This window comes from Ailuropoda melanoleuca, chromosome 18, assembly GCF_002007445.2.
Source record: "Ailuropoda melanoleuca isolate Jingjing chromosome 18, ASM200744v2, whole genome shotgun sequence".
NCBI lineage: Eukaryota > Metazoa > Chordata > Mammalia > Carnivora > Ursidae > Ailuropoda > Ailuropoda melanoleuca.
In genome coordinates, this window is record NC_048235.1 from 5,818,144 (window position 1) to 5,842,751 (window position 24,608).

General features: G+C 41.2%; 1 protein-coding gene across 4 annotated transcripts in view; it reads right to left on the reverse strand.

Annotated features, from left to right (window-relative positions):
- Positions 1 to 748: 748 nt before the first annotated feature.
- ASB5 (ankyrin repeat and SOCS box containing 5) overlaps positions 749 to 24,608 on the reverse strand; it is a 50,542-nt gene continuing 26,682 nt past the window's right edge. For 2 of the 4 annotated variants that reach the window (XM_002928157.4, XM_019808948.2), the window contains exons 2-7: positions 10,737 to 10,816; positions 8,012 to 8,119; positions 7,144 to 7,294; positions 6,845 to 6,979; positions 4,238 to 4,429; positions 749 to 2,809 (exon numbers count right to left, since the gene is read on the reverse strand). In XM_002928157.4, the coding sequence (XP_002928203.1) occupies positions 2,682 to 2,809; positions 4,238 to 4,429; positions 6,845 to 6,979; positions 7,144 to 7,294; positions 8,012 to 8,119; positions 10,737 to 10,816 (794 nt within the window). In that variant the 3' untranslated portion in view covers positions 749 to 2,681. Of the gene's footprint in view, positions 2,810 to 4,237; positions 4,430 to 6,844; positions 6,980 to 7,143; positions 7,295 to 8,011; positions 8,120 to 10,736; positions 10,817 to 15,393; positions 15,470 to 22,221; positions 22,495 to 24,608 lie in introns of those variants that run through there. The other 2 variants (XM_019808947.2, XM_034647659.1) reach the window with 2 other exon arrangements.

The following is a 24,608-nucleotide window of genomic DNA, read 5'->3' on the forward strand; positions in this document are numbered from 1 at the left end:
GCTGGATGGCTCAGTTGGTTAAGCATCTGCCTTCTGCTGAGGTCATGATCTCAGGGTCCCGGGATGGAGTGCCATGTTGAGCTCCTTGCCCAGGGGGAGTCAGCTTCTCCTTCTGCCTACCCCTCCCCCCTGCTTGTGTGTGCTCTCTCTCTCTCTCTGACAAGTAAATAAATAAAAGCTTTTAAAAAAAGAATAAGAAAGTAGAAAAATTAGAGCAAAAAAGTGAGAAGAATCCAAGGGAGAGAGAATAATTTATAAGGTTACTTTGTAAATAGATAACCATAGTCACCGAGTGAGGAACATGGTGAGTACATGTGGACCTTCTATTCCCAAGGGGCTATCCATTCACAGTGTTTCTATTTACTTCTTTGGAAACATCAACTATACTCTGGCTAAAACAATAATTGAAATGAAATACTTTCTCCTACAAAATAAATGTTTCAGCAGTGCCTTGCTACAATGATTATTTCACTACATTTCTTTAATCTCAAGTCAAATAGTTTGGTTTGGTGTGGTCTTTGCCTTTGTGAAATTTTGTCCATGCATCTTTGTGCGTGTGTATGTGTGTGTGTGTACACACACATAATAATATTTGGATTAGGAGACCTTTGAGGTATCTATTTCAATGTGTACGACTCTACTCTTAATGCCCGTAATAGAGTAATTTGAAAACTGGGCGAGAAAAAATTAAAGCAATTAAATCTTATTCTCCATTACCTTCAATTAAAAAATCAAGTACTAATTAGGAGAGAAAAAAGAAAAGGTGTTTATTCCAGGGATAATAGTCACACTTTAATACATTAACAAACAGATGATATATTTAAATTAGAACACTTCTTTGATAAGACAACCATACTCAAGCAAAGATAAAAGATACCAGCATACTAAAATTTTAAAATGTCCATTTTAATTTTAATATTTGGTATTTACTTCTCTTATTGGTACAAAACCAACGATAAGGGATGAATTATATTACCTTACACTCTAAGATTACCTCTAGCTCAGGAAAATACTACTAGAAACCTGTTTTACTAGAAAAACAGTTTGAATACCTAATTATATGTAATGAGGTTACTCTGTAATAAATTAAATGCACATTATTTATGAGGACATTACAAATTTGTTAGGCTGGGATATTCAGTAAAATAGACTCATATAAAACTCTCTAGCCACATAGAAGACATTTTTAAGGAAACATGCTACAGCCTTACTTCTATTTTTGAAAATCTAAACATGATTTTTAAAAAATGCAATCTTTGTGACTTTGGGGTTACATTCAAGAATAGTTTATTTCCCATGGGTCTCCAAAAGTCAGTCAAGAACTAAGAACAAAGGAAAACAAGCCCCTGGGTTATTTAAGTAGTAGTCAAAATATTTTATCAAAATTTGATAAATTTATAAAACTCATCAAAATATTTTCTACTTCACACAGTTGTGAGTGTCCGGATTATCTTATTTCTTAGTCCACAATAGACTCACATCTAGTCTAAATTACAAAGGAGGCAGAAATTTGTTTTATTATGTTTTCTACTGCACTGAAGTACAGTCAAAGCAGAACACAGTAAACATCTTTGCAGAGGACACTACTACGTACCTCAACACCGCCTTGCTAATACAGGCTACGCCGAACCCCTGCTTTGTGTAAGAAGGACTGGAAACGGCACTAGTAATGTCTACGTATGGGGTAAATTTTTTAAGGTCTCTAAGTTTGCTAAGTAGCATCCCCTCTTTCTTTTCTTTGAAAACCCCACAATTTAAGGAGATTTTGATCTTCTGGTTTCCACAGCCTTGGACTGCCCCGATCTTGGAGTGTGACCGGACGTCTCTTTATCAATTGGGTTTGAAGTTCAATTTCTTCGGTCTAGACCCCACCAGCTAGTGACAGTTTCTCAGGCCGAAGAAGGCTAGAGTGTATATACAAAAGCACTGAAGAGAGACCCTCAGAGCCTATCGTGGAGAAGGAGGAGGTCTTAAAATAGCCTTAGTAGGGGTGTAATATTCCAACCATCTCAGGACGAGACAGAAGGAGCCATCACCGAAGTCCCACCAGTTTCTGGAATGGGGACACTGAAGGCGGCGAAGTGACTAGTGAGATCTTTAGAGGGATGAATTCATGAATTCATGAATTTAGAGGGATGAATTCATGAATTGATCATTATAACGACAGGTCCACATTCAACATAGTGGGTTTCCTGAATGACAGCCATCTTTATTTCAAAAAGGATATTACTTGCTATTTTCTAAATCATACGCATATTCTGCATTAATATGAAAAATACAGAGATAATCAATTCCAGTGGCTAACACTTGAAAGTTAATGCATTATTCGAAGAATGAAGGCATTTTAGAATACGAAGTTTTAGTAAGAGTTCACATTTTTCTTTTTCATTTTAAAAAGACATGAAAGGAGATTTCCCTCTTTCCACCCACCCCCAAATCCAAAAGGGTACATGGGAATGGCTAATAGCATATAGGGATGTTAAATATGCTATAGTCCAAAAAACAGTAAAAATGCATAAAACAGTAGTACTCACTAGTACACTTAAAATTTAAATTCACCTCTTCCTGAATGGGGCCCCCTATTCACTTACACTCTATCATTAGCGTAATTTAATTAAAAATGTACACTAAGCAGATGAAATAGAAATGAGTTTGAAAGTATTCAGAATTATTTGACGGCTTTATCGGTACTGTAAGAAATTCTGCAGCAATGTTGGCAGCTGGAGCTGTGGGATAAGGTGCAGTCTTGGTCTTCCAATGTAGTTTCTGATACAGAGCCGGCAGAGTTGGCAAAGAGTGGTCGGAGTAGCTACAAAAGACGGGAAAGTCTTTGTTAATTAAAACCAAAATGGATTTTTATCCGTTTAAAGATGCATGAAAGAAACCATAAAAAAAACTACGCGCTTTCAAGCAAACGAGGGTAGTATGACCACTATCTCAGGGCCATTTGCAAAAGCATTTATATTGCTGTTATTTCTGAGCTTTTATTATAATTGTGGTATATTCCATATGGGTTCTTTTTTTAAAAAAAGATTTATTTATTTATTGGAGAGAGAGAGAGAGAAAGGGAGGGTGGGGGGGAGGGAGGGGCAGAGTGAGAATCTCAAGCAGACTCCCCGTGGAGTGTGGAGCCCTCTGCGCCCCTGGATCTCCTGACCCCGAGATCACAGCTGGAGATCTCAACCTCAGAAGAGAACAAAAGTCAGACGCTTAACCAACTGAGCCACCCAGGGTCTTTAAAACATTAACATCAGGCTAATGAAACTGTTGTTGTATTTATAGCCTTAGAAATAATAAAACAAAAATAATAAATAAAATAATAATATATTCTGCTTTTCAAGGAAGGTAGAAATCAAAAACCTCAAGAAGGGTCAGGCACTAAAGGGGGAAATTTTTAAGTTACCTTTTTATCTTTTTTTATCAAATTAGGTTTACTAGTTAAGCCAAAATGAATTTTTATTGTAGTGTCTGAACCAGGCTTAAGAAATTCTGCTTTAGGGGCGCCTGGGTGGCACAGTGGTTAAGCGTCTGCCTTCGGCTCAGGGCGTGATCCCGGCGTTATGGGATCGAGCCCCCACATCAGGCTCCTCCGCTATGAGCCTGCTTCTTCCTCTCCCACTCCCCCTGCTTGTGTTCCCTCTCGCTGGCTGTCTCTATCTCTGTCGAATAAATAAATAAATAATCTTAAAAAAAAAAAAGAAATTCTGCTTTAAGCGGAGGCTGGCTGGCTTAGTTGGAAGAGCATGTGACTCTTGATCTCGGGGTTGTGAGTTCGAGATCCACATTGGATGTAGAGATTAGTTAAATAAGAAAAACTTTAAAAGAGAGAGAGAGATTCTGTTTTAGAAATAACAAAATCTTAGGTGTGAAAATATTTCCTGATTCCATTTCTACAACACATCAGAGAAGCTGCATGCCTTTAGAAAATGGGGCATGTTTCCAAATATTTATGAGCAGACATTAAACAGAAATACATCTTGTGTATGCTCAAAACAAGCCGAACCTATTTAACTGAACCAAATGAATATAAAGCTTAGGTAAGATGAAAAAAAGAAAATTAAGATCATGGTGGTTATCTTCTTTATAGATAGAACCTAAGTTAAAAAATTATCTGCTTCCACACAAGGTATTTTAAATGTTATGCCGTTATCAGTTTATATGCCAACAAAAAGATTTTCAGTTTTGTCTACTCCAGGGAAATGTATTTTTGTGTTTTTAAATGCGCACGTACTCTTACCTTCGTGTTGAAGCAATAACCTTTCCACCAAACTGCTAGAAGTGGCTACATCCACAGGTCGCAGAAGCTCTGTGTTTCTGGCATTGATATCTGCTCCAAATTCTAGCAGTAAGTTTACAATTTCCGTGCTGGACTGCTGGGCAGCCGCGTGTAATGGAGTGTCCCAATATTTGCCTTTCTGGACATCAGCACCTACATGTAAATAAGGAATGATGATAAATACAAACAAGAACCGTTAGACCAGTCAGTTACCTCAGTCAGTTACCTCCAAGAGGACCACACCGCTGTCTGTGATGAGTTATTTCTCTCTCTCTCCATATATATATGTACATATACTTCATATATACAAATAGAGATATTTAAATCTTAAAACTTGGTACATCTGGGTAGAGAGTACACATGCTTATGCTCTCTAATATTTTTTCTCTATGCTTGAAAGATCCCATACTACACAATATTTTTAAATTTTTTTAAAGTCCCCAAAGTAATCCTATTAACTAGTATTATACACAGATATTAAAACAATTAGGTTCATTCATATCTGTTTTCATCATAACTGGTATTTCTTAGGATTGTTTAAGAGTTTAATGCTCTTCTTTTCATTTATTTTGAGGCAATAGAGCTCTTTTGTTTCCTGGAAAACTCATGAATCTAGATGTGTGAGCTATTTAGGTAAAGTGAATATAGATTTTCCTGTCACTTCTCACTCATATAGTGTAAGTCAGTAAATATATAAAGGCATTGAGCCTCTTTAAGTAGAAAGGCACATTATATTTCTACACGCAAAGTAATTTTTTAAAAAATCTTACATTTAAAAAAAACCTTACCTGTTAAATTATTTATTATTCCATAGTTATTTTTTCTTAGTGTGAGCACAAGCACGTGGTGATCATTCAGTGCATATGCGACAAATAAATACTGTGTAATACTGGAAAGAATGAAAACCTCATTTTCCAGTATGTAAGTGGTTAGGACACAGAGAAATATCTATCAGTAAAAATGTGTAAGTCCTTTTCAACTCTGTTTTCTGATACTATTAATAAAACAAATGATGTTTACAAGAAGCAGTACATTTTAAGAGTCCCTTTAGGCCTTCCTGTTACTTTCAAATCTCAATAAATGTAATCATTTTCATATTTTTTAACAAACATAAAATGTTTAGTGAAAGAATGATAGTCCATAACAAAATCTCCATAGAGAAAACATAAACTCTGTTGGTTATGTCAATTTTATGGGAGAACAGAGCCTGATAATAACAATCGATCCACAATTACTAACAACACTTTCTCAGTATGCTTTTTACCCAATATAAAATATTTCATGGAAAGGATAATATTCATAGCAAAGTAAAAAAAAAAAGTGATAAAGAATAAAGTCTTCTAGTTATACAAATTCATGGGAGATCACAGCCAGAAAATAACAATGTGCCAATGGTGACTAGCAGAGGCCACATTTAAGACTCTTACTAGATGTAATGGGAGTGAACTAGCAGAACAGAAACTGCCTACAAGAAGCTTATAATTTAGCTAAGATAATGTGAACAACACAGGAAGGGGTTACTAAAACTCTGTCAGTGTATATCAGAGGCCAAATGATTGCGTTAACAGTAATAGAGTAGGGGCGCCTGGGTGGCACAGCGGTTAAGCGTCTGCCTCTGGCTCAGGGCGTGATCCCGGCGTTATGGGATCGAGCCCCACGTCAGGCTCCTCCGCTGGGAGCCTGCTTCTTCCTCTCCCACTCCCCTGCTGTGTTCCCTCTCTCGCTGGCTGTCCCTATCTCTGTCAAATAGATAAATAAAATCTTAAAAAAAAAAACAACAGTAATAGAGTAGATATCCATTTACTCATTTTACATATGTTTTAGGCCGCTACCACGTGAGAGGCACTGTGGTAGGGAAAGGAGATGATGGGAGAAAGGACCTACTCCACATCCTTAGCAGAGCTCCCATTCCCATAGCGGGAGACACCGCTATGGTCTCGAAAGATTTGGACAAGTTTCTCAGGAGGCTAAAGCTGAACCTGGAGGAACTGGTTTGTTTCAAGTAAGAGGAGAAGGCTGTTCAGTCTTTTTAGGGAAAGGGGACAGGACAAAGTCTGGGAAAGCACGAGTTCTTATGATTGGTAGAAAATAAGGTATCTAGGTGATTACTATCCCTAAAATTTCTCTTGATGGATTTATTCATGGATAGATACATATTTTGCAACATTATATTCAACCTTGAGGTTTTAAATTTTATGGCTTTTATAAGCAGGGCTTGTGGACTTGTGGGGTGAAGTAGGTTATCAGGAACACAGTTGTTTTATTATTGGCTATGTACTTACATGCAACAATGCTTAGAATAAAAACATTTTTTTTTCTTTTTTTAAGTAGCCTCCACACCCAGCATGGAGCTCGATGCAGGGCTTGAACTCACGACCCTGAGATCAAAACCTCAGCTGATGTCAAGAGATCAAGAGTCGGACGCTTAACTAACTGAGTCACCCAGGTGCCCCAAGAACACTTTTAGCAGTGAGATATCTTTATACAGATTATTTAGAGAATTAAATACGGACCTGAATAATTGCTTGTGTATAGGGACAGACTGGGAGGTGTTTTAAAGAAAATTACCAGCATAAAGAAGCTTCCGGATGCAGTGGAATTGCTGTGACATACAAGCCACATACAGAGGCGTTCCCAAATGAGGAATGTCTTGGTCAACGTCTATGCCCCAGGATATCAGTATTTCGAGGCATTCATGGTGACCTGCCAACATAAGGTAGAGATGAGTTTACTGTTCTTCAATGCCCATCCCCTTGCACCTCACCTCATGCTGGTCCCTGCAGTGACTCATTGGAAAAAAAACTGGAGCACTGCATGGTGCTAAAGGAACTTCCTCCCCTTGTCACTGAATCTGATAACTAAGTTACCTTTACTGGCGGCCTCGTGGGTGGGAGAAGGAAGACACGACTCCAGCTGGGGTTTGGCGCCATATTCCAAAAGAAGTTCCGTGCAGCTGGCACTGCCTTGCGAGCATGCGTTGAATAACGGAGTCACGCCATCTATGGTGATTGCGTTTACCTAAACCAAACCAAAGTTTAAGACTAGATTCAGACTCTTACGTGATTAAATGCGAGGCGTTTAAAACAGTTACACGATCCAACAGGAATCACTGGGAAAACGTGTGCAGTAAATACAACCAAGTATATTGAGTTCGTACACATCAACAAGCACGGCTTTTAAGAGCCAAGAGAGAAACAGAAATATGATGTGGTAGGTAATTTGCAAAAGTAGGCATGCAACTAGTAAATGTCATGAAAATAAATGCATACTCCAGAATCAAATACACAAAAATGAATTCAATGGGTAGGTGCCTTTCACTTAGGAAAACAAGTCCACAGATGTAATGTTGACAAAAGCTGTGATGAGGTGGGTCATGTTGCTGGTGGCAATGTGAATTAGCGAACTTGGAAATTCTCTTTCTCAGAAGTCAGCTAAAGAAAATCATCCAAAAGATGGGCAAACATTATAGGCATAAAGAGGTCCACCTATCGCTGTTTAGAATCATGAAAGCAGGAGATAACTTAGACAGCATTCTCTGTTATCATGCAGCAGGCTACCCATTTTTGCAATGACTGGAAATCCTTCCTAGAGCGCACTGAGAAGATTGAAGCAATGTGACTTTGATTCTGCTATTTTTGAAAACTGCTAAGAAGGAAAGACCAGCAAAATGAGAACTCTGCTCGAGTCTCTTGGTCAGGAGATGTGAAGTTATTAATGGTTTTAACGGGTACCTACATTAGCTCCAGCTTCCAGCAGAGTTCTGGCACACGCCACATGGTCTCCGAGGCAGGCTTCGTGCAAGGGGGTGACCTGGTCTATGGTTACTGCATTCACATTATAACCCTAAATACGACATGAGTCATTTTGAAAGGTGAGCACAAAGTTATATGAAATCATCTTTACAAATGTCATCAGAGACGGATATATAAGATCAAAGACCCTCAGGAAATCAGGTTTTAAGTTCAACAGGAGAGGCCAATTCCAATGCCATAGAGTCAATCAGTTGTCAAAACTCCTCATTATCGTAACACAACCATATCTAAACCCCAGTGTGCCTTAAGTATTTTGTTTAAGAAATTGTGAATATTTTCTTTAAATTCTGCTTCCTTAACTTTCTTTAGTCTTTATGAATTATTTTGATTGTTATTGTTGTTTTGTTTTGTTTTGTTTTGTTTTGTTTTGTTTTGTAGAACTAAAGACTGTTTATAGGCTGGATCACTTGTTTTGACTGGGGTTGTAACATTATAGATTAGTCCAGACTGGGGGAAAATACTCTAATTGTAGTAAGCTGCTTCGTGAATTTTTGTCCCTAGATAGGAGTGACAAAGGTCTATACTAGTGGTTGAGAGCTCTGAAAACCAAGTTACACTTGGGTTTGAGGCCCTGTTCCATAATGCAGTAAGTATTTTAATGTGGATGAGTACAATAACCTTTAAATATGAGGGTCATCATGAGGATTAAATGACATGATGCATGTATACCAATTACTGTTACAGTGTCGAGAAGATGGAAAGTGTTCCACTTTATTTTATTATCCAATCAAAACCAAATAAATGCTTTAAACATCCTTATTCCAGCTAAACTAATGATATCAGAAAAATATAATATTTTATGAATATGAAATCAGAAAAAATAATGAAATCTTATTAGGACATGAGACTCTTTGCTTTCTTGCTATTTTTGGTAACTCACTGTCTATTGACAAGCATACTCAGCACTGTAACAGGAAGGTTTTCGTGGCCAAATCCCCATAACATTATGCATTACCATGGTCTGTCATACCAGCACGGACAGGAGGAATCTTAAGATGAAGGCAAGAAAATCACCACCCCAAATCTTCGTCACTAGCAAGTGGCAACTTTTTAGATCCCTTCAGTTATCTTTTCAAAGGTTTTGAAGTGTCTAGCCAGCAGTCAGACGTGGGGAGCTAATTCCTAAATGCCACACGTTCGGGTGACCAGGTGGCAGAGCATCTGCGAAGGTCTGGATTCCCTTTCATGTCTGGCTTTGGGGACAGCCCCTGACTCTTCCTGCCTGGCATGTCAGTGGATATGAGGATACATGTCGAAAAATATCCTAAGACTGCCCTCTTCTCAGAGAACTGCAGGACCATTTTGGTAGGGGGAGGGGAGAGCGGGGTTACCTTTAGAAATTAGACTTTTTTTTTTAAGATTTTAATTTATTTATTTGACAGAGAGAGAGACAGCGAGAGAGGGAACACAAGCAGGGGGAGTGGGAGAGGAAGAAGCAGGCTCCCAGCGGAGGAGCCTGATGTGGGGCTCGATCCCAGGACTCTGGGATCACGCCCTGAGCTGAAGGCAGACGCTTAACAACCAAGCCACCCAGGCACCCCAGAAATTATTGACTTTTTTGTGGGTGTTTTTTTCCCCCATCAAGTGATGAGCAAACAAAATGATCACATGGTTATCATGGAACTGGAGAACCCTAAAGGAACATCTGGGCCTACATGTTCCTTTTCTAGATAAGAATATAAAGCTCAGGGGCACCTGGGTGGCTCAGTTGGCTAAGTGAATGCCTTCGGCTTGGGTCGTGATCTCAGGGTCCTGGGATCAAGCCCCATGTTGGGCTCCCTGTTCACAGGGGAGCCTGCTTCTCCTTTACCCTCTGCCTGCCACTCCCCCTGCTGTGCTTGCTCTCTCTTTCTCTCTCTGTCAAATAGATAAATAAAATCTTAAAAAAAAGAAAAAGAAAATGCAGGTCAGCTAGGTTGTGATTCACTTTAAGTACCAGCCTGGAGTCCTGGATGCCCTGAGTCCCAGGGCAACACCACCTTTCCTTCCCTCTCAGCCATCTGACAACATCCCTTTCTCCCTGACACTGGGAAGGACTAGGACAATGACTTACAGATCTGGGTGTACATTTCAATCATGTTGGAAAATTTTAAAAATGCACAGGCCAACCCAGAATCTTTTCCATGTCAGTAAGGCATCTCTGCTTTTCATTTTTCCTCTGATGTGTCTGAGGAGCAGGCAGGTGGAGAAGCATTGTTCTGTCCCGTCTGTGGGCAATTCCCCACCACGTGTTACCGATTAATGTAAAAAAGATTGTGTAGGCATCTGCTCTGATGATCCCTTTTTGGATATTTAATGACTAAAACTTCCTTTGCAACTAGCCGTCCACACTGTATAGAGTTAAGCATATTTGAAGTGCTTAATGGATAACACGTACATCCAATTACTTCTTGCTGAACTAGGTCTACCAGTGAACAAGTACACTGTATGAGAAACTTGAACTATTAAGACATAAGACTATACCGAAATATTTATAAAGAAATTTCAAAGACAAATGGAAACGAGGGACCTGACTGCTACAGGGATTAAAACAAAAAAGACTGATGACATCGACCAGGCAGCTCTCTTATTTTTAAGTTGATTACTTTTGAAAATCAATGTGCTATGCTCGCAGGAAAGCGTATTTCAAGCCATAAGTAATACTTTACCTGTGATAACAATGTTCTCAGGGCGAGAAGACGACCTTGACTTGCTGCTTCGTGCAGTGGTGACCGATCTGCCCAAGAACCTGGCAGCAAAGAAAGAAAACAAGATCTGTGAGTCATCTGTTTTAACCCTAACAGATACAATCAGGTCCTGTAAAATATACATTCTTCAGAGGTCGTGTTCAACAAGGTGATCAAGATACCTGTACCACAGACCAGAAAATCTGGTTCTTGTCTAAAGGAACCAGATTGGCAGTTTCCAAACACAGAGTACTGTAATGCATGTTCTGGAACTGACCTGTCCCAGAACTCCTGGACCTTCTGAACTATTCTCCAAAGAAGGGAAGGATTAAGGTCGCTTGATATGCCACAAAAATACATGTGTCCAAAAAATACTTTCTCAGGGCATTTCTAGCAAGGATAGCAGCTGAAACACCGGCTCTCTACATTCCATGCCCCGCCCTGCTTGTCCCCTCTTCTCTCTGCACCCCCAGACCTCCCTGGCCTTACAGTTTGCCCTAGGGTACAAGGGGGCTGCAGCAGGTTGCCAAGGACATTGAGTAGCCTAAGTCCTGAGCTGTGGAACAAGCAGGTGGGCCCTAGACAGGGGTGTCACAGGTTGGGACGAGCAGACTGTCGTCAGTGTTGGAAATGGCCTTGAAAAGTACCAAGGGCTCACTCAGGGCTCACTGATTCTCCATATACCAGTGGCTAGTGGATGACTAGCCCCATGCCCTGATGAGAAAGGCATTGACCTGCCATGTTCCCCCAATTCCCCCTCCTTACATGCCTTTGCACCCGTCCCATTAGAAAAATCAATGCCCTCCCATGTGGAAATGCCCCTGTCCTTCTCTGCCCCAGTGCCTCTTGGCATCCAGGCACCCCCATCTCTCCCCCTGTGGTCTGCCTGGGAGATTTCATACGACACTGGGTTGGTGCACAGCGATTTTCTTGTGATTTAAACAGGATCAGCACTGTTGATTCTATTTAACGGACATGAGAGATCATGTTGGAGATTTTAATGGGATTAAGCATGCAGACTATGCAAATCAGAAAAACATTAATTTAAAGGGTATCAATGGCTGATAAACTGAAGCGAGGGTGACCAGGGAGAAAATCTTCCTGATGAAATGGGATTATGTTTGCTAGTATCTCTCTTCTTTTTTTTTTTTTTTAAAGATTTATTTATTTATTAGACAGAGAGAGACAGCAGGGGGAGTGGGAGAGGAAGAAGCAGGCTCCCAGTGGAGAAGCCTGATGTGGGGCTTGATCCCAGAACGCCGAGATCACGCCCTGAGCCGAAAGCAGACGCTTAACGACTGCGCCACCCAGTCTCTTCTTATCTACTGCTTCTTCCTCCTATCCATGAGAGGCAAGAAATAAGCATAATTTTTTAAAACGGTGCTAATCAGTCCGAGTGCAATTTCAATAAAGTCACTCAGCTGTTAGAAGCATAAATTTTATGAAAAATGTGTCTAAAGCTTCTTAAATAGGTCAGGAAAAATAGGAGAAACATAGTAAAGAGTCGTGCTTTAGAAACCACTTCATTGCTCCTGTGTTTTCATACCTTTGATAAAGGCTACACATAGACTTAGTTCTACACTGTGATCTTACAGAAGAACTTTGCGAAAACACCGTAAGGGAGGTCCAAGCGACTCCACTGAATAAAATGTGGGTTACACGGATATCGCAGGATTAATGAAATGCCCAAGTGAACCTGGTGGAGGGGGGAGAAGTCAACTGCCAATCATCCATCTTTTTTTTATATCCAGTGATCTTATGAGATGTTACAGAAGATACAAATCCTAAGGGCAGGGACCAGAGGGTCCTTCTTGTACTGGTAGCTGGGGCCAAACAGTGATGATACGTGTACGACAGCCGCGCAGGCACGCTGCGCATTCTCTCATTTCCTTCTCACCCGCATTGCCGTGTATACAATTACTGGTTCTCTTCTAAAGCTGAGGAATGAGAGCCAAAAGGAGCAAAATCATTCAAGGAGAGTCACATAATCTAACGAGAGTTGGTCCTCCTACTTAGGACACTGCTCTGTTTTCCTTTCCATCCACCAAGATTAGCAAGCCAGACATACAATTCTTTAAGCTGGGGAATGAAAGAAGAGCTGCTGTTATTAGCTCTGTGGTATTCTTTCTTTCCAGTATGAGTAAAAGGAGAATTGAAATAATGCACACCAGTAAACATCTGTTGATAGGATCAAATCTGGCGACAAAGCAATAATTCTTAAGAAAGTGGAACATGATTTCTTACTGAATAAAGTGCAAAAGTCACCATCATAAGTAATATTATTTGGGGGAACAACTGTGATTCAAGTTTCAGCTTCTAAGATGAAATTTGATGCTTTAGAAATCATACACGTCTGTTTATCATTAAAGTAAACAACTTGATTGCAGAGTGAAACTCTGGAGGACTTCGAACATAATATCCATTTTATTGTGAATATTTAAATAAGAAAATTATAATATTAACTTTCCAAAGAGATCACATTTGCGAAACCACTAAGTTCAGCTTACTCAGCAGAGCAGTAGTAAATTAATGAGGTAATCAATGCTTAAATACATGATTTAAATAATCATTTGTAGTATTAATAATGATCATGTTTTCCCTCCTGAATAATGGCTTCATAAATTTCATTACCTTAATCTATCTCTGAAAGTTAGATGTTGAATTACATGATGCCGAATCATGATTGCTGCCTGTTCTTTCATTGTCACTAGCTGAAGGGCAATTGACCAGATGTTGGGATTGGGAGAAGTTTAGAGAAATGGCCTTTTGGATTCATTTTGGGCTTATTTCTATCTGGTATATTTATGAAGACCTTTAAGGGGCAGCAAAGTTAACAGTATTTGCAGCCTATGGAAACTTGATATCCCTCTTTTGCATACAAATATGTTTGCCCATCAAAATTATTATATTAGACTTCTGAACAATTTCAGCATTGCTTGCTTCACAAAAGAAAGGAGAAAAAAGGGAAAAGGGTCATTTAGAAAACAGACCACAGAAGGAACAAAATAAACTTAAGTATTTCAATGTAGTGTCCCATACCCCAACTGCCACGTTTCCCCTCAGACTGTCCCGCAGCTTCCTGCCCCACTGTCATTTTCTTCATCACCAAGACATAGGTCTATTATGGTGGGAAGAAAAAAGGCTGAAGCCTATGTGTATTTGTTATTATTTCTATTAACATGACCTTCAACAGCAAGACAAAGGAGTTAAATGTCACAGTAATCTGCAGGAAAGCACGCGGGGGTGTCACTGACAAAACCACTGGAAATCGGCCATGTTAGATGAGGAATCCCTTGGCCCATCAGGCAGGAACAACGGGTAGGAGAGTGCACTGCCCGGTTGTTTCCTGGGATGAACTCAGCTCTGCACACGTGCCTGGGACCCCTGCTGTCTGTCGTTATTTCTTCAAGAACAGGGGGAGGGAGAGGGGGAGGAGCAAGAGACTGAAGGGAAGAGTTTAAGGGGCTGGAGCCCAGCAGCTCAGGACAGGAAAGGCCAGGATCTGCATCCCAGTGTAGGACAGTGGCTTCCATGAAGTCACCTAAGTTTTCCCAGATGCAGCTTCCCCGAAAAATGGGGCAAGCATCACCAACAATTAGACAGCATTGAGGAGGGATTGGAAATAAGCTGGTGAAGTGCCTGCTCTATAAATGCACAGAAAATCATCGCCCAGTATTCTTTACTAAGCTAACTGGTAAATAGGGGAGATTTTTATATGAATCTTAGGGAACAATCGTTTTTCTCCAGCCATACAGAGCAGCATCTATTGACTAAAAGAATTTTCAGGGCTATCAGTTTAATTAAACTAAATAAAGCGACGGAATGATTTATAAATGCATTTAAGCCAACAATCAACATCTGCTACTACCTTTTTACTTTCCCGAGTAAGCTCTAGGGAATAAAGATAGGGCCCTCTGTTGAGGAGTGACCTATAGCACATGCCTGGACTCAATGCAAAAAGCTTTTTGTCTGTCTGAGCTCTGCTCACCTAACTCCCAAGCAACCCCACCTCACCAGCTTCCTCGTGACGCCATAGAAGAATCTCTGGAATTAATTCGGTAGCAGGTGAGAACCAAAGGATACCAGGTCATATTCTAGCTCCTGTTTCCAGCTAAGTCTCCACCCTGCCCTATTTCTCCCCTTCCAAATCTAAAATTCGGCAACTAACTGCAAATTTCTATTCAAATGTGTTCAATATAAAATCTCTTACCTTTCAATATGGATATGCTTTATATTAGAAAGATTTATAAGCTTTCTCGAAACCAAGCAAAATTATACATAGCTTCATAGATAGCAGTTCAGTAACTTTTCAATCTCGTTAGACTTTAACGGGGTAGCTCAGGTTTTTTAAATGTCCAACTTAATTAACTCCTAAGGATAAGTTAGTTATTCAGTGTGACAACTGTTTTACAAAACACCTGTTAACGTTCCCCACACTAATCGAATGCCTACTGTGAAGGTCTCGCTGTGGTTACACGAGAGCTGACTTGACTATATTTAGAAACAACACCAGTCCCCAGACATCTGGTATATGATTTACGGGGAGCGCGCCTGCCCCATTCTGTAAACATCGCATTGCTAGAGTAAAAACAGTCACTTTCTTAGATAATCTACAGTTTGGTAAGGGTCTATACCATACCTAAATCACCATCTCCCCATGGCACTTCAAGCCAGCCACTGTTGAGGTAAATCCGGCTCATGTCTTTTTGTTTTTATCAGCATCAAAAAAAAAAAAAAAAAATCGCTTGTCATTTGCTAGTTCCATTCGGCCATCTTAAAGAGCTCTAAGCTCCTTGTAACATGACCTTTCACCTCCAAAACCAAACACAGCTGGCGAAAATCTGATTTATTTTCAAAATTGCCTTTCCTTATTGATTGTTCCTCTTTGACAAATTGCTTATCCTGACATATTTTTTCTTTACAGTTATGTGCCTTGTGATAAAATCAAAGTATTAACAACTACAGCTCTGCCCAGAGCTATGATGAAACCAATCTATTTTTTAGAAAGTCTTTTCCTGGCTCTCCTTCGTAGGCCCAGGCACAGAAGTAGGATGCAGACTCACTCCAGAGCTAACCTCGCAGTGGTTCAGAGGACTCTCTGAGTTTGGTCACACTGACTTGCCTCAGTTGGCCCCCAAATGGGAAAGTCAGGACACTTCTCTCAGACAGGAAATGATAAGAGGTGGGGAGCAATGGCATCTTCACATACGAATCAGTGCCAAATGTTAATGCATTTTACAGCTCCCTTTGCTATAAAGCATTAAATCAACAATCTTCTTCCTAATGGCGATGGATTTACCATGAAGCCAATGAAACTCAAGTTCAAGACCCCTACAGCGCACGGACACTTTCTAAGACTCTGTAATTTCATGTTATTTTGCTTAAAGAAGATCCCTAAATGCAGATAAGCTTCAGGCTCAACATCTGCCCCATCCCTATGCACAGGTTTGCAAAATAATTAAAAACCACCAGGCATTTACTGACCTCGACTGTGTATTTTGTCTGTTTTACCACATTAACAGAGCTACATAGACCCATGAGGGCATGCTTGACAAGGAGGGAAGTAACATGCTGTTAAAACCAGTCCCTTCCAAGCTTGAGACTGTCCTTTCTTTCCATTCCTGTTGCTTATCTGAAAGTTTCCTCAGAAAAATCTAGTCCAGATCTGAAACCACCAGCTGTGCTTGGGAACTTCAGTTACAAGTGGTGCGTTGCACGGATATGTGACGTACTCTAATTGATTTCTTGTTCACAGTCTAGGATCCCTTCATTATCTCCTAGAAGATAGTGTCTGGCCCCGAACCGAAAAAAACAACAGGTGAGTAAAAAAAGTGCTGGGGTTGATCTAAAAAAAAAAAAAAAAAAAAAAAAAAAAAATTTCCAACAAAGTGAAGACAGTGGCTTCCCCTACGATATCCATGAATATCCAAAATCAAGAGAGAAAGAGATTTTAAGACCCTCTTCAGGTAACAGTGCTGCTCTTGGAAGAGACTACTCAGTCATCCCAAGTAACTGTCACTGGTCCCTGAGACTGTGGGCAGAGCACACTGGACATCTTCAGATCGATCTGAGTTCAAATTCCAGCACAGATTCTAGTTGTGTGAACTTGGCAGTGATTTACCCTCTTGAACATCAGCTTTCTCAGCCACGTAGGGAAGGATAAGTCTATGTACAGTGCAGGCTTGTGGTGACTGTGAAGTACTTAGCATAGTACCAAACACATCAGAAACATGACAACACAATCGAAATTCCATCTTAGACGATTATTTCCGTGTTCCTACCCCATGAGATTTGATTACCTCTTCTAACAGGAGGTGGAACAACTTAACTTATTTAAGATTACGAGGCTTTAGCTCATCTTCTTCCTCTTGTCTATAGCTCTGTAGGAGATATAAATAGATGGGGAATGGTCAAAATTTAGGGACAATGATCTCATCCATATGGATAGCTGTCCAATCTATAGCTCTTCCCTGGCCTCTCCCACAGTTTAGTGCCAATTATAACATTTACACCTAGATATTTTGCTGGTCTCTCGATACATTTCAAAAATCAAACGCATCATCTTTCTCTCAAAACCAGTTATTTCTTTTTGCTTCTCTTTTGTTTTAAATAATCCCTCTGTCACCTGACACTAGTAGCATGGTCTTAAATTTAAGCACAATAATTTTCCAGGAAACTCATATGTGTTGACTGTTTCAGGTGCTTCTCTGCGAGGAGATCATTATTATTGCCTCGGTACTTCTTGTTCAATGGCTCTTCATCTTTCCAAGTGGTGTCCTAGCACCTATCTATAATCACTCTTAGGGGGATTTCTTCTAGTCCCACTGATAGAAATATTATCCACATGTTGATTAGCCCAACTTTATACCTCCAGACCAGCTCTCACCTCTAAGTTCTAGACTTGAATTTCCAGCTGGCTCTTCAATTTCTCCACTTGGATAATTAAATGGGCAATTCAAGCTCACAGGGAAGACAGAACGCATGCTGTGCTCCTCTTAGATCTCCTCCCTATCAGTGCCTGGCACCTCCACCCATCCGGGTGCTCCAAGGCCAAAACTCCCATGCAATCCTTCATTTCCATTTCTCACACCCCACAGGCAAACTCCAGTGAGTCTCCTGCCTCTACCATTCAAATATAACCCAGCCTTTGACTCCAGTGTCCTAACCTCCACGACCGCTGCCCCAGTGCGGGCCACCCGCTCCCCTCACCCGGCTTCTTGCAAAAGTCCGTGGACTGGCCTGTGTATTTCCACTCGAGGCCTTCCAATAGTCTGTTGTAACCACAGGTGCCAAAATGATCCTTTTTGGGTCCGAAAAGATCCAATGGCTTCCCTTTTACCCAGAAGAAAATTCAAAGTCCTTGTCATGCCCTCCAAGTGTCTCCAGGCTCCTCTCTGATACAGTCTAGGATTGAGCAGGGAAGCTGATGTGAAAAAAGAAAAAACTGGGGGAACAAGTATAACAGGTTCTACCTCAGACCCTTCCGTCAGCCACAGTGGCCTCCTTGCTTCTCCTCAAACACACCACTCCTTCACTCTGCCTGCATTGCCTCTTTCCGAGAGATGCACGTGGCTTTGTCTGACTTCTGTTCTGCCCTGGCATGTCACTTTATGGGACAGGCCCTTCCTTGACCACCTCATAGGAAAAAGCCCTTCTAGTCCTGTTCTTTGTTCTCTTTACCCTGGTTTTTTTGTTGCTGTTGTCGTCTTGGTTTTTTGTTTTGTTTTGTTCTGTTTTCCTGAGCACTGATTGCTGCTATAATATAGGTCTTAGAAAGTAGGACTTGGTATATTTTGTTCATTACTGTGTCCCCAAGACCTAGCACATGAATAATGTTCATTGCCTGATGAATATATGTTCAGGGGGCGCCTGGGTGGCACAGCGGTTGAGCGTCTGCCTTCGGCTCAGGGCGTGATCCCGGCGTTATGGGATCGAGCCCCGCATCAGGCTCTTCCGCTATGAGCCTGCTTCTTCCTCTCCCACTCCCCCTGCTTGTGTTCCCTCTCTCACTGTGTCTCTATCTCTGTCGAATAAATAAATAAAATCTTTTAAAAATATGTATATATGTTCAAAATTTCATAAGTCGTAGAGCTGCTGTCATGGGTTCTCGCACTGTGCCAAGCCTCTGGCCTTCCCCATCAGTGAGTCCTAAGAGTATTTCCTTAAAGTGGTAATCTTGGCCCTCACATTCATCCACTGTGTATTCATTTATTCAACACTTCTGGTGATCTACGAGGGCAATTTCACCCTTCTAGATGCCAGAGATACACAAAGATGGATGAAGTATGGTCTACTTCCTTTGGAATTCAATTTGGACTGTCCCCTCCCTGAATGGTCTTCCCGATTGCCATCTCTATCCCACCATTCTTACTACTGCCACACTGAGTTAAACCTCCAAGAGTATCTAGAGTCCCAGCCAACCCCTACAGTGCCTTTAGGAAAACGAGAAAGGGCCCCCGTTTCCATAGCAGCCAAGGCCCATGCTGGGCACACGTGCTCCGCCTGCACAGCCGCACACGGCTGCCCTGAAAACACCTCTGGAATCTTGTTGCTCTCCACCTCAAAAACTTTAATGGCTCGCCACGGAGTACAGTCTAACGTTCCCATCCTAGAGTAAAAGATCATCTGCAGTGTGGATCAGACCTTCCGTTTTTATGTTCTATTACCTGCTTTCACACACCGTGTGCTTAAATTAAGTTAGGCTGTTGTACATGTTCCCCCAATTTTTTCTTTTTTCATATCATCTTCCCCCTGCTCAATTCTTTTTCACTGAGCATGAGCCCCAGCCAGGGCTTGATCTCAAAACCCCGAGATCAGGACATGAGCAGAAACCAAGTCCCTCACTCAACTGACTGTGTCATCCAAGAGCCCCACAATTCTCTTCCTTTTGTTGCAGAGTCATTTATTGGGTGGATCTGCTTTGCTGGGTTACCTGCTCTGCTCACAGGGGCTTAAGAAGTCCAGACAGCAGAAGTGGCTCGAAGATAGCCACCCTATCTTATGGGGAGAGTTGGACCCCGGTCGGGGGGAAGGTATGTTGGTAGCGTGAGGAGAAGACAGCGAAGAGAAAGGACAGAGAGGTGGGAGGGAAGTGTGAGAGAGGAGGGGCAAAGGAACGGAGGGAGGGAGAGGCAGAGAACAATAGAGATGGTTTTCAATGCCAATCCTGAGGCACAGCAAGGACATAAGTCCCTGCTTTGGCCACGCCCCGGAAATGTGATAGGACTGAGGGAAAGGGGGGCTCTAGGCTCTGTGTCTGCACCTTTAGGACAAAGTTGCATGCTTTAAGTTTGACATGGGGGCCACAGACTTGCTGAATTTGTTTCAAGGGATAAATGGGCTTGGCCAGCAGTTTCATCAGCAGGAAGCCTGTGGACTGAAGGCCTCCCTATTGCACTCACATTCAGCTCCCACCTCCGCTCAAAGTTGAAGAAGAAGATAGGAGGGGACATTATTAAAAAGATAAAGTTTCCAGTCAGCCTGAGGGATGGGAGCTTGAGGCCCGATTTAATTCGGAAGTTAAAGAAAGCTGTCCTCTTTTGACCACGACAATTTTCAGAGTCAGATTCTTTCTCACCAAACTAGATGGGTTTTTCCCTGACCTCACTGCAGAACTCAGCTCAGAAGTGTTCTCCTCAGCTCCGAATGAGTGAGCGCGTCAGCCCTGTGGCCTTCCTGGGTTGCCAGGACCGATGCTGCAAACTTGGATTTTCTGAAATCAGAGTCTCACTCACCACTGCTCCACAGTGGAATCTTCCTGCTTCCTCGGCTATAGTCAAGTCCATGTTCATAAGAACTCTGTCTGAGAGGTCCTGTGGAGCTGGGGAGTGGGGTTCACAATAGGCTGTGGAGGAAGGCATATTTGGATGGGACATCTGACTCTCAGTATTTGCTATTGCAACTCAGTAAGTTTCAATTGCTAAATCTGTTTTCTTATCTATAAAATGGGGGGCAACAATTTCTACATTTTCTAGTTGTTACAATGGGCCTGTGTGATAAGTGTTTGACCCAAAGTATGTCCTTAATAGAACCCTGACTGTTATTTCCATTGTACTGAGATTCAGTGCTATGGGCTGAATTGTGCCCCCTAAAATTCGTATGTTGAAATCCTAGTGCTTAATGTGACAATATTAAGAGGTGGGGCCTTGGAGAAGTGCTTAAGCCATGAGGGGAGCCCTCATGAATGGGATTGGTGCCCTTATAAAAGTGGTTCCAGAGAGATCCCAGCCCCTCCACCATGTGAGGTTACTGTGAGAAGGTGCCAGCAATGAGCCAGGAAGAGGATCCTCGTTGAGAACGTGACCCTGCTGGCACCTTGATCTTGGACTTCCAGCCTCCAGAACTGTGAGAAATAAATTTATTTATGAGCTGCCCAGTCTGTGGCATCTTGTTATAGCAATACACATGGACTAAGATGGGATTATTTTGTCTGCCACCAAATTCCTATGTTGAACCCTTAACACCCAACGTGAGTTACAGCTCTCAGGAGGTACTTAAGGTTAAGCAAGGCCATGAGGATGGGGCCCCAATCTGATAGAGTTGGTGGACTTATAAAAAGAGAAAGAGAGAGATCTCTTTCTCCACAACCATGCACCAAGAAAAGGCCATGTGAGCCTACAGTGCGAAGGTGGCCATCCACAAGCCAGGAAGAGAGCTCTCACCCAAGTCTGACTATGTGGCAACTTTGATCTTGGACTTGAAGCCTCCAAAATTGTGACAAAATTAATTTCTGTTGTTTAAGGCACGCAGTCTCTGGTATTTTGTTATGGCGGCCCAAGAAAACTAAGACAGAGATTAAATGCTTTGCCTCAAGTGAAAATCAATAACCGATAAAGCCAGGAAGCAAACTCGATCTTTTTGAATGTTCAGCGAAACTATCATATACTATTCTCTCTTCAACCCCAGAGCACATAATGTATTTAGTGGGTTGTTAATCCGTATGGGCTCCATAATAAATACTTAAACATAAACTAATTAAACAAACTAAGAGTTGCTTTCTAAAAATGAAAAGAGCTGTGGAACTGTTGTCTACATTTTCATATAATAATATGTATAATTGAAATAGTAGCAACAACAGCTGTACTTTCTTTTCCAGTTGTAAGAGTGGGACATTAAACAGGACAATAAATACATCGTAAACCACAAAAAAACATATTTTCCAAATATAACCATTACGTTTTGTTGTATATCCTTCCCAACTGTTTAAGCAAGAACCGGCAAGGTAATCAACCTAGGGACTAAGATTGTACCGTGGTGTTTCACATACAGCCACCAAAAGGAGTCCACGGATGCATTCTCCATACACTGAACAGCGAAGCGAGTGTACTCCTTTGCCACACCAGACATTTACATTTCAAAACCCACATTCTGGAAAGCACCCCCAGTTTAAAGTTAGTATTTGCAAACAAAAAGGTCCATCTAGTGTATTTCAGGACACCGAGAGATTTGCAATGTCTGCTCTACTAACCTTGACTGGTCAGAATACCCCAGCTAGCTTTTCGTTTAGAAGCACATTCTTCTGCACTCGCTATCCTTCTTTTCGTGAGGATCTGTTTTATGCAGTTCCTTTCAACAGCAACATCTGCGGGCATAGTGTGGCTGACGTCTCTGTCTGTGACAGCCAGGTGTCATGGTGCAAATGCTCCAGCCACAAGAAATACCAGCGACTGGATTTCTAGCTACGTTTTCCTCCCCTTCGGACTTTCACAAAGATTCCTGTGTGCTAACTGGAGAGGGGCCTGGACACTGAGCTCTATTCAGAAGCACTTGCAGCAGGGTTGGGAAGGAGCGGGTGGGGGATGGGCCAGAAGAGCAGTAGCATTTTCTATTTTTAAAGTGGAGACTTGGCTGCAGCCGGAAGTATTTAACTATTTGCATGGTACAGAAAGGGAAAAAAAATGTGTAAAATTGCATTTCCTACTCGGAAACAAAATAGACATGAACTCTATATTTAAAATAGGAGAGCCGATTTGAATTATGTACAAATCAATCCCTTGTAAACTTGCCTCTTGAAAATAGGTACAGACAGAATGCTACAGCCAGAGAGCTCAGCGGTGATCAGTGACTAGCGAGCCTTTCTTCTTCATCTTCAGCAATAAACAGTGTGTGTGCATTAGGGTCAGCTGGTAGGTAGCTCATGTTCGTTTGGTAAGAATCTAAGTTTAGAACTGGCTTCCAAACAAAAATCACAGTCCTGTTATTTACATAGGCACAGCTCACCATTGTGATTTTTCTGGAGGTCATTTCTAGGCCAAAAGGCATCAGTGGTCAATTTTAAGTACGACAGAGAGCGTTCACCCTAAAAGGCAGAGCAAGGAGAGAGGAAAAACCACACATGTGCCTGGTATTTTCAGCTGGCACGTAAAGTTGAACGAGGTACACTGGCCATGACTGAGTCGAGAGAACTAACCACAGTAGGTCTCCAAGGATTAACTGAGCTGGGGGTCGTGTTACATGGTATTAACATACCCAGATCTGTCTTGATGAAAAATGGTCACGGATTCCAGTCTCTGTCTTTACCTTTTTATCACTACTTTTAGGCTCTATGTCCCATTGGTATTTACAGAAAAAAAATTATTGGGTTATTGCCTTCATATAACAAGCCAGGTAAGAACAAAAACATTTCGTGAGTAAAATCATTTCCCATGCGTTATCTTATTCAGAGTTGCTGCCATATTCCATCGCCAGCATTTACTTCAAAGTTATCACTGATGGACACCGCTATCTTCTCCTTATCTTGAATTAAGCTTTAATCCTACAAACTATATGACCTGGGGACAAGCAGCTTAAGGATACGTAGGTGTCCTCTTCTGTAAAATGAAGAACTTTGGTAAGCTTACTGTCTTCTGGCTCTAACATTCTTTGATTCCAATTCTATGACTCACATACAAAGGGCAAGGTGGCACGTGAGCTGTACGCATGTTGCATGCCCACAAAGGAGGCCAGACCCTCCCAGGGTAACTGGACCTCCAGGCCGGCTCAGTGGAGGCAGCTTGTATGGGGGCTCATTCCTAGGCATTAGCAAAGGCTAAAGGGCGGTCAATGAGGGGCTTATTCAGACCACTATATTTCCACGTCCAGGCATCAGTAACCACAGGCCCTTTGTTCCCAGGTGGTTCCCATACGGGGAGTATGCTGATTTATACAAGCCACACTGTAAAAGTAAAGACTAATTTTTGTCTTCAAAAAATTTCCGGTTTTAAGCTTTTGACTTTTTGGCTTCCTACTTTTCATTCATGGTTGTAAGATAAATATAGGATGCTCTATTTTAAGAATTGGGACAATTTGTGTTCTTAAAAATTTTTGGACACCAGATATTGTAATTATTTCTACAACTCGCCCCTCCACTGGGTTGGGTACTCAGAGCACGTACATTGGTGATGTCACAGATCTTCACAGTGCAATTCTCAAATAATGGTCACTCAAAAAAAATGAGTTAAAACGTAATCTGAATACGGAATTCCAAAGAATACTTCAGTACTCCAAGAGGGTTTTTTTATGTAGTCCATGAGGGTAATAAACTTTCAGTGTAGTGGGGAGAAAAAAAGCCATTGAATTTCATCGTTAAGTCTACATACTTAGTTAAGTGAGGTATGTGCTGGCCAACAGAATACATATAAAAATTCACATAAATAATCAAATGGACACAGGAAATAATTACTTCTTTCAAAAAATTTAAGTGCATCCAAAGAAAAGTAATTTTTAAAAAACCAGGAAATTGAAGGAAAATGTTATTACAGTTAATTTACTGGAAAAAAATAAGGAACGAAATGTTAAATCTACGGAGTAACTCAACTGTATGATTTCATTAAAAAATGCATGGTGAAGTGAATGTGTTTGGGAATCATTTAAATG